We start from the raw sequence: 10,000 nt of genomic DNA, 5'->3' as shown, positions 1-10,000 counted from the left end.
TCTCTCTCTCTCTCTCTCTCTCTCTCTCTCTCTCTCACTTTCTTCGGTTTCTCAATCTCTCTCTCTCTCACTTTCTCTCTCGGTTTGGCTGGCAATCTCTCTCTCTTTTCCCCTCTCTCTCTATCTCTTTTTCTCTCTTGGTTTGGCCGGCAATCTCTCTCTCTCCCCTCTCTCTCGGTTTGGCCTCTCTCTCTTTCTCTCTCCCCTCTCTCTCTTTCTCTCATATTTTCATTCGGTTTGGCTGGCAATCTCTCTCTCTCTCTCTTCTTTCTCTCTCCTTCCTCTTTTCTTTCTCTTTTCTTTCTCTTTCCCTCTCTCTTCCTCTCCCACTCCCACCCCATGCCCTCTCCCCCATTCCCTCCCCCTCCTCCACCCCCCAGCCCCATTCTTTATTAAATAAAACTCGTAATTCTACCTTAATCACAGCTTGCGCATGCGTGGTGAGCGCGCGTGCAATCAATACTGCAATTTAATGTTATTTTCTAAACGAGTACAATAAACACACATATATGCAATTAAGTGTATATACTTGCAATTCATACATTATGTACGGTAAAATTCAAATCAAATTGCGGTGTGTTATTCGCCCGGTTTTTACCTGAATAAAAACAATTGTATTTTGTTCCATTGATAATAATAACGATGTTAATAGTGCTGCTGCTGATGATAGTGGTGATGATGATGATAATGATAATGATAATGATAATGGTGGTGGTGGTGGTGGTGGAAGTGGTGGTGATGATGATGGTGGTGGTGATGGTGATGATGATGATGATGATAACGATGATGATGATGATGATGATGATGATGATGATGATGATGGTGGTGGTGGTAGTGGTGGTGGTGATGGTGATGATGATAATGGTGATGGTGATGATGATGATGATGATGATGGTGGTGGTAGTGGTGGTGGTGGTGATGATGGTGATGATGATGATGATAATGGTGATGATAGTGATGGTGATGATGATGGTGGTGGTGGTGATGATTGTGATGATGATAATATCAATTACTACTATCATCCCAACCATCAACCTTACAATCATATAATTAATCATCATAATCACTATCATGATCATCATCATTACCACAATCATCACAACAAAAACAACTACCAACACCACCACCAGACCGCACAGATGTACTCTAAATGTACGAAATGCACGCAAATTCATCTCAGCTGAACGATGCTGCTGTGGAATATCGATGTGGTGATGATGGTGGTGGTGGTGGTGATGATGGTGGTGATGATGGTGGTGGTGATGATGGTGGTGGTGATGATGGTGGTGGTGGTGATGGTGGTGGTGGTGATGATGGTGGTGGTGATGATGGTGGTGGTGGTGATGGTGGTGGTGATGATGGTGGTGGTGATGATGGTGGTGGTGATGATGGTGGTGGTGATGATGATGGTGGTGGTGATGGTGGTGGTGATGATGATGATGGTGGTGGTGGTGATGGTGGTGGTGGTGATGGTGGTGGTGGTGATGGTGGTGGTGGTGATGGTGGTGGTGATGGTGGTAGTGGTGGTGGTGATGATGGTGGTGGTGATGATGGTGATGATGATGATGGTGGTGATGGTGATGATGGTGGTGGTGGATGATGGTGGTGGTGATGGTGGTGTGGTGGTGATGGTGGTGGTGATGATGATGGTGGTGATGATAGTGGTTGTGGTGATGATGAGGATGATGGTGATGATGGTGGTGGTGATGATGGTGATGATGATGGTGGTGATGATGGTGGTGATTATGATGGTGATGGTGGTGATGATGATGGTGATGATGATGATAGTGATGATGGTGGTGATGATGATGGTGGTAATGATGATGGTGGTGGTGGTGATGATGATGGTGGTGGTGATGATGGTGGTGGTGATGATGGTGGTGGTGATGATGGTGGTGGTGATAATGATGATGGTGATGATAGTGGTGATGATGATGGTGGTGGTGGAGATGGTGGGGGTGGTGATGATGGTGGTGATGGTGTTGAGATTGGTGGTGGTGATGGTGGTGATCATGATGGTGTTGAGTGGTGGTGATAATGGTGGTGATCATGATGGTGTTGAGATTGGTGGTGATAATGGTGGTGATCATGATGGTGGTGGTGATGATGATGATGATGATGATGGTGGTGGTGATGATGATGATGATGATGGTGGTGGTGGTGGTGGTGGTGGTGATGATGGTGGTGGTGATGATGATGGTGGTGGTGATGATGGTGGTGGTGGTGATGATGGTGGTGGTGCTGATGCAGATGGTGGTGGGGGTGATGATGGTGGTGGTGGTGATGATGGAGATGGTGGTGGTGGTGGTGGTGATGATGATGATGGTGGTGATGATGGAGATGGTGGTGGTGATGATGGAGATGGTGGTGGTGATGATGGAGATGGTGTGGCGGTGATGATGGTGGTGGTGATGATGGTGGTGGTGATGATGATGGTGATGGTGTTGGTAGTGATGATGATGATGATGGTGATGATGGTGGTGGTGGTGATAGTGATGATGATGTCGGTGGTGGTGATGATGGTGGTGGTGATGGTGGTGATGATGATGGTGGTGATGGTGGTGGTGGTGATGATGATGGTGGTGATGATGGTGGTGGTGTTGATGGTGGTGGTGCTGATGGTGGTGATGATGGTGGTGGTGGTGATGGTCATGATGATAATGTTTATGATGGTGGTGTTGTTGGTGGTGATGATGGTGGTGGTGGTGATGATGGTGGTGGTGGTGATGGTCATGATGATGATGGTGGCGATGATGATGGTGGTGGTGATGATGATGGGGGCGATGATGGTGGTGGTGATGATGGTAGCGGTGGTGATGATGGTGGTGGTGATGATGATGGTGGTGGTGGTGATAGTGATGATGGTGGTGATGGTGATGATGATGATGGTGATGATGGTGGTGGTGATGATGATGGTGGTGATGATGGTGGTGGTGATGATGATGGTGGTGATGATGGTGGTGGTGATGATGATGGTGGTGATGATAGTGGTGGTGGTGATGATGATGGTGGTGATGATGATGGTGGTGATGATGGTGGTGATGATGATGGTGGTGGTGGTGATGATGGTGGTGATGATGGTGGTGGTGATGATGGTGGTGGTGGTGGTGGTAGGTGGTGGTGATAATGATGATGGTGGTGGTGATGATGGTGATGATGATGATGATGGTGGTGGTGGTGAGGATGGTGATGTTAGTGATGATGGTGGTGGTGATGATGATGGTGTTGATGGTGATGATGGTGGTGGTGATGATGATGCTGGTGGTGGTGATGATGGTGGTGGTGGTGATGGTGGTGGTGATGATGATGATGGTGGTGATGATGGTGGAATGGTACAGGTGCAAGGAAGGAATCAGCGTGCAGAAAGTGGTACAGGCTAGGCGGCCGAGTAACACTTTTGTCTGAAGCCACTTAAGTGCACTTATGTGGCGGAACTTTATGGTGGGGAAAGTTTTTGAAGTTGCTGAGATGGGATGCAGCCGTCGGGGGTGAGAAAGAGGAGGAGGAGAATGGAAAGGAGGAGGAGGAGGAGGAGGAGGACGAAAAAGAAAATAAGTAGTAGTAGCAAGGATGATGATGACAATAATAATGATAATAATGATAATGATAATAACAATAATAGTAATAATAAAAAAATAATAGTAATGATAATAATAGCAATAATAATAATAATAATAATAATAATAATAATAATAATAATAATAATGATAATAGTAAAAACAATAATAACAAATATAACAATACTACTACTACTACTGCTAATAATAATAATGATACTAATAGCAGATGTATCTCTGAAAAAAACGAAGAAAAGAAAAAGAAAAAGAATATGAAACAAAACAAGAAAAGAAGAACCAGATAGATCATCAGAAGAAGAAAAATCCGAAGAAGAAATATAAAAGAACAGGAAAAAAGAAGAAAAACACAACATAAAAAGAAGTAATAAAGAAAGATTAAAAAGAAACTGAAATAGGATGAACAGAAAGGAGACACAAGGACCATTATACACGACAGAGCTAAGTTGGAGCTTTATGTAACGAAAAAAAAAGGAAAAACGTAAGTGGTGCAATGACGCAAACGCCACTTGCTTACGACACCGGATGTAAAAGATACACCAATTTATATCTATATATAAGATGGTGATGATGATGATGGTGATGATGATGGTGGTGGTGATGATGGTGGTGGTGATGATGGTGGTGGTGATGATGGTGGTAGTGGTGATGATGGTTATGGTGATGACAGGGATGGTGGTGGTGATGATGGTGGTTATGGTGATGACGGATGGTGGTGGTGGTGATGATGATGATGATGGTGATGACGGATGGTGGTGGTGGTGATGATGATGATGATGGTGGTAGTGGTGATGACAGGGATGGTGGTGATGATGATGATGATGGTGATGACGGATGGTGGTGGTGGTGATGGTGATGATGATGATGATGACGGATGGTGGTGGTGGTGATGATGATGGTGGTAGTGGTGATGACAGGGATGGTGGTGATGATGGTGATGACGGATGGTGGTGGTGGTGGTGGTGGTGGTGATGATGATGGTAGTGGTGATGATGGTGATGATGATGATGATGACAGGGATGGTGGTGGTAGTGGTGATGATGACAGCATCATCACCATAAAACCACAATAACCCCAACAGCATTTAATAACGAACACCCACATTCGGATCTAATTAGCAACAAACTGTAAATGGCACTATCAGCTGATTACGCGACGCACCATCAACGGCGATCACGTGATCTGAAGTTGATCACAGATCTTGCTCTCGTAACCTCGACCTCTTTGCCTATCATCGCCATCGTCTTAAGTGTGTGTGTGTGTGTGTGTGTGTGTGTGTGTGTGTGTGTGTGTGTGTGTGTGTGTGTGTGTGTGTGTGTGTGTGTGTGTGTGTGTGTGTGTGTTTGTATTCGTGTTTTGTTTAATTTCTCTACTTATGTGTTTGTTTATTTGTGTCTTCGTCGCCCTGTTTCTGTGTCTCTGTCTGTCTGTCTGTCTGTCTGCCTCCCCCTCTCTATCTCTTCCTCTTTTTCTCTCTCTCTCTCCCTCTCTCTTTCTAAATACGCACAAAATAGCTTCTTGCGTATATCCATAAACGCATATACTGAATCGAAAAAAAAACACGAGGCTTTGTTTAAAATGACAAATAGATAAAACCAAATAAAGAATAAATCACTAATCACAAATCATTGTCTTTGCAAAGACACCTCAGCCTTCCCCAATCACGAACAAAGGTACACACCAATCGCACGAACGGATTGGAGACACGGACACGGACGCCCAATCAGTCGCAGCACTTTACCTGTCCGAATCGGTGGGCGTGGCGGCTGGTTCTTCGTCTGGTATTTCAGTGGTATCCTCTGCTGGGATTGGGTCCTGTTGTTGCGGTGCGGTATCCGTATGTGGTAGGATGTCTTCCTGTGTGTTTTGGTCCTCCTGTGGCTGGGAAGGCTGGGAATCCTCCTGTGCTATTGTATCCTCCTGTGGAATAAGATCCTCTTCAGGTTTAGTATCCTCTTCCTTGGAATCCTGTTGTGGCTTAGGATCTTCTTGTAGGATAGGATCCTCCTGTGGCTGGGAATCCTCCGGTGTTATTGTATCCTCCTGTGGGATTGGATCCTCTTCGGGTTTAGTGTCCTCTTCGTTGGAGTCCTGTTGTGGCTTGGGTTCCTCTTGTGACTGAGTCTCGTCATGTGGCTTAGGATCCTCCTGTGGTTGGGAATCCTCCGGTGCTATTGTATCCTCCTGTGGGATAGGATCCTCTTCAGGTTTAGTATCCTCTTCGTTGGAATCCTGTTGTGGCTTGGGTTCCTCCTGTGGCTTAGATTCTTCTTGTGGAATAGGATCCTCCTGTGGCTTAGATTCTTCCTCTGGTTTAGGATCCTCTTGTAAGGGCTGAGACCCCTGCTCCCTGGGTTCGGATTCCGTGGCCGGGACATGGAGCTCCTGCGGGACCGGCTGGTGTTCGGAATTGGTCCGAGGTCGAGGGGGATCTCCTGGCTGAGGGGCGGGCGCCTTTCGAGGAGCTGCTTGGGCGTCGGGAGGGGGGCGCGGCGAGTGACTGTGAGAGGTAGCTGCTTGGGGGGGTTTAGACGGCTTAGGCTTACTGCAAAATGACCCCATGGCCCCCAAAGGAAGCAAATGAGAGGGAGAACGAAAGCGAAAGTACTCGAGGATGGGAGGAGGAAGGGGGACCTTGTTTAACGAATGACAACCTTTCCGGAGGGTAATGTTGGGTCTGCCGACAGAGACCTCAAAAACTCCAGATAGCAAGAAGAGATATCTTTCGTATCTTGAGCTGGTGAGTTTAGATAAATGTTCTATCAGTAAACCTCCACGACCCATGAACAACTATCAATAATTCTGGTGTCACGGCCTGGCATGAACTTAAGACTCAACAGATAATACAATCAATATATCCATCTGTGATTACAGAGTGATTATTTTAGTGTGTAAATGAGGTTTTGGTACACTAGTTCCACAAAACAAAAACATCTATTCCCCTCAACTCACCATGTAATACTGAAGATAACACATATCTAGAAAAATTAATTTCTACCACTATTTTTTTTTCTTTTACTTTAGCAATATGGATTTTCTTTACAAAAACAAAGAGAGAGCAGGATATAATTAGATAATACATAGAGAGTGAGAGCATGTGTGCTTGTTTGGGTTCAACCTATTAAAAATGGTGGCAGAGGTGGGCTTTATTTTTGCATTCATCTTTATAACACTGGCAGTTATCATGAAAAAAGATGAATTCATAATCTAGACGAATTCAGACAAACTAATATTACTTCACCAATCTTCAGTATGCCAAGGGAAGAAGGATGGAGAGAGAGAGAGAGAGAGAGAGAGAGAGAGAGAGAGAGAGAGAGAGAGAGAGAGAGAGAGAGAGAGAGAGAGAGAGAGAGAGAGAGAGAGAGAGAGAGAACGGCTGTGCTACCCTAGTCAATGGCGGGCGTGGAGCTTCAAAATATTTCTTCATGAGTCATTATTAGCATTTTCTTTCGGCTTGTGTTTGTAAGCGTGTCGGTTAAACGACCATAAAATATGATTCACTCTTTCTTCCTATTCTTCCTTCATTTTTTCTTTATTGCATCTTCTTCTCTCCCCCCCCTCTCTTTCTCTCTCCTTCTTTCTCTTTCTCTCTCCTTCTTTCTCTTTCTCTCTCCTTTCTTTCTTTCTCTTTCTCTCTTTCTCTTCTCTCTCTCTCTCGTCTCTCTCTCTCTCTCTCTCTCTCTCGCTCTCTCGCTCGCTCTCTCGCTCTCTCTCTCTCTCGCTCGCTTCTTCGTTTCTCTGCTCTCTCTTTCTCTCTCGCTCGTCTCTCTCTCTCTCTCTCTCTCTCGCTCTCTCTCTCTCTCTCTCTCACTCTCTCTCGCTCTCTCTCTCTCTTCTCTCTCGTCTCGCTCTCTCTCTCTCGTTCTCTCTCTCTCTCTCTCTCTCTCTCTCTCTCTCTCTCTCTCTCTCTCTCTCTCTCTCTCTCTCTCGCTCTCTCTCTCTCTCGTTCTCTCTCTCTCGTCTTCTCTTTTCGTTCTCTCTCTCTTTCTCGCTTCTCTCTCTCTCTTTCTCGCTCTCTCTCTCTTTCTCGCTCTCTCTCTCTTTCTCGCTCTCTCTCTCTTTCTCGCTCTCTCCCTCTTTCTCCCCCCCTCTCTCTTTTTGTCTCTCTCCCTTTCCCTCCCTCCCTTCCTCCCTCTCTCTCTTTTTTTTTCTCTCTCTCTCTTTCTACCCTCCCCTCGCTCTCTTTCTGCCTATCCCTCTTTCCCTCCCTCCCTCCCTCCCTCCCTCTCTCTCTCTTTTAACATTCCACAATCAGGATTCAAGCAAGTATATAACAGCAACCGCATCAGCAGAACAGAAGAGCAGCCGACGGAACAGCTGATCAAAAGAAAGGCGGAGCAGAACAGCTGAACAGTTACAAAAAAGAACAGAAGAATAGAACACCTGAACAACGAACAGAAGAACAGAACAGCTGAGCAAAGAGCAGAAGAACAGAACAGCTGAGTAAAGAGCAGAAGAACAGAACAGCTGAACAAAGAGCAGAACAGAACAACAGAACAGCTGAACAAAGAGCAGAACAGAACAACAGAACAGCTGAACAAAGAACAGAAGAACAGAAGAACAAAGGAAAAGTAGAGCAGAAGAACAGCTGAACAGTGGCAGAAGAAGCAACGGACGTGTTAATGACAGTGACAGCGTAACGGCGTGACGGAGTTACGAGTGAACCTGAGGCATTTTGCTTGCGTAACGGTGGGGGGGAGGGTGAGGGGGAGGGAGGAGGAGGAGGAGGAGACGGAGGAAGGGCAGGAGGGGGAGATGAAGGAAGGGGAGGAGGGGAAGGGAAGGAGGAAGGGAGGAGGAGGGAGGAGGAGATGGAGAGAGGGGAGGAGATGGAGGAAGGGGAGGAGGAGGAGGAGGAGGGAAGGAGGAGGGGGAGGGAAGGTGGAAGGGGAGGAGGAGGGAAGGAGAAGAGGGAGGAAAAAGGACGAGAGGGAGGAGGTATAAGGAAAAATTGGGAGGGGAGAAGGAGGAAGATGAAGAAAAAGAAGAAGTAGAATAGGAGGAGGAGGAAAATAATAATAATAATAATAGGAACAAGAGGAGGAGAAAAAGCAGAAGAAGAAAAAAGGAGGAGGAAGAGGAGAAGGAGAAGGAGGAAGAGAAGAAGAAGAAAAAGAAGAAGAAGGAAGAAGAGGAGCACGAAGGGAAGGAGAGGAGATGAAAAAAGGTAGAGAATATGACAAGATGAAAAAAACATGAAGAAGGGGATCATAAGGATGACAATGAGGAAGGATAAAAAGGAGGACAGAGTGGATAAAAGAAAGAGACGAAAATAAAAATGCGAACAGGAGAAACAAAAGAGAGAAAAGGAAGAGGAGGCCATGAAGGAACGACGAAAGACGGAAAAAAGTAAATACAAATAAGAGCTGAAACCAAGACACGAAAAAAAGGAAGAAAAAAAAGTAAAAAAAACAAAACAAAACAAATGAGGAATAATAGCGGAGAATGTGGCAGAGAAGCTGATGGTGAAAATGGAGGCGATGGTGATGCGTATGACGGAGACAGCGATGACGCAAGAATGTGGCGGTAATTTCTGGAGAACGCAAAAGGGACAAATACACCGGTATGTGCATAGTCTCCACCCCCCCACCCCCACCCTAGCTCTCCTCCCCCTCCCTTCCTTGCTCCCCTCCTCCTCCTCCTCTTTCTTTTCAGCCCTTCTCTCCTTCTCTCTATCTCTCTTACCTTCTACCCTCTATTTTGTTCTGCTTCCCATATTCTTCATCTTTACACACACTCATCCTTTCCTCCTCTTAATTATCCTTTCTTCCCTCTATCCTTCCCTCCCTCGTTCCCTCGCTCTCTTCACCCTTCATTTCCTCCTTCCATCCTCCCTCCCTTCCTGCCTTCCATCGCCCCTCCCTCCCCTCCTTCCCTCCCTTCCATCGCTCCCTCCTTCTCCACCCTTCCCTCCCTCCTCCCACCCCTCTCCTCCTCTCCTCCCCCTCTCTTCCTCTTTACCCTTCCCTCCCACGTCCCTCTCGTCCCCCTCCCTCCCTCCCTCTCTCTTTCCTCTTTACCCTTCCCTCCCACGTCCCTCTCGTCCCCCCTCCCTCCCTCCCTCTCTTCCTCTTTACCCTTCCCTCCCACGTCCCTCTCGTCCCCCTCCCTCCCTTCCTCCCTCACCCCCCCTGCTGTCACTGCATCACACGCCTCTATTGCATCACTCAATCCTCCTTCTCCCTCCTTCCATTATCATTGCCACTAGTGCTATGTCCTTTTTGTATCTTTTATGTTTTCCTCTTCGTTGTTGCGCTGAAAATAAATTTATAGATGAAAAAATGGTAATAAAAAAGTTTATGAGTCAGACTGATGGGAAAATGTCATCTAATTGAACAGGAAAAAACGATTTTTCTCTGTGAATTAAGATAACTCCTTTCCTTTGCCCACCACCTTTCCCTGGCCCCTTCCTGCCTCCTGGTCTC

The 10,000-nt window shown here is 46.3% G+C and overlaps 1 protein-coding gene across 1 annotated transcript in view; it reads right to left on the bottom strand.

Annotated features, from left to right (window-relative positions):
* Window positions 1-6,356, bottom strand: part of LOC113816366 (arginine kinase Met e 2) — a 41,635-nt gene extending 35,279 nt beyond the window's left edge. Inside the window, exon 1 of the mRNA XM_070141318.1 lies at window positions 5,317-6,356. Coding sequence (XP_069997419.1) covers window positions 5,317-6,137 — 821 coding nt within the window. The 5' untranslated portion in view covers window positions 6,138-6,356. The remainder of the gene's footprint in view (window positions 1-5,316) is intronic.
* Between the last annotated feature and the right edge of the window lie 3,644 nt (window positions 6,357-10,000).

The sequence above is a fragment of the Penaeus vannamei genome, chromosome 28 (assembly GCF_042767895.1).
Source record: "Penaeus vannamei isolate JL-2024 chromosome 28, ASM4276789v1, whole genome shotgun sequence".
Lineage (NCBI taxonomy): Eukaryota > Metazoa > Arthropoda > Malacostraca > Decapoda > Penaeidae > Penaeus > Penaeus vannamei.
Note: the sequence above shows the minus strand (reverse complement) of the source record. Positions and strands in the feature narration are given on the sequence as shown.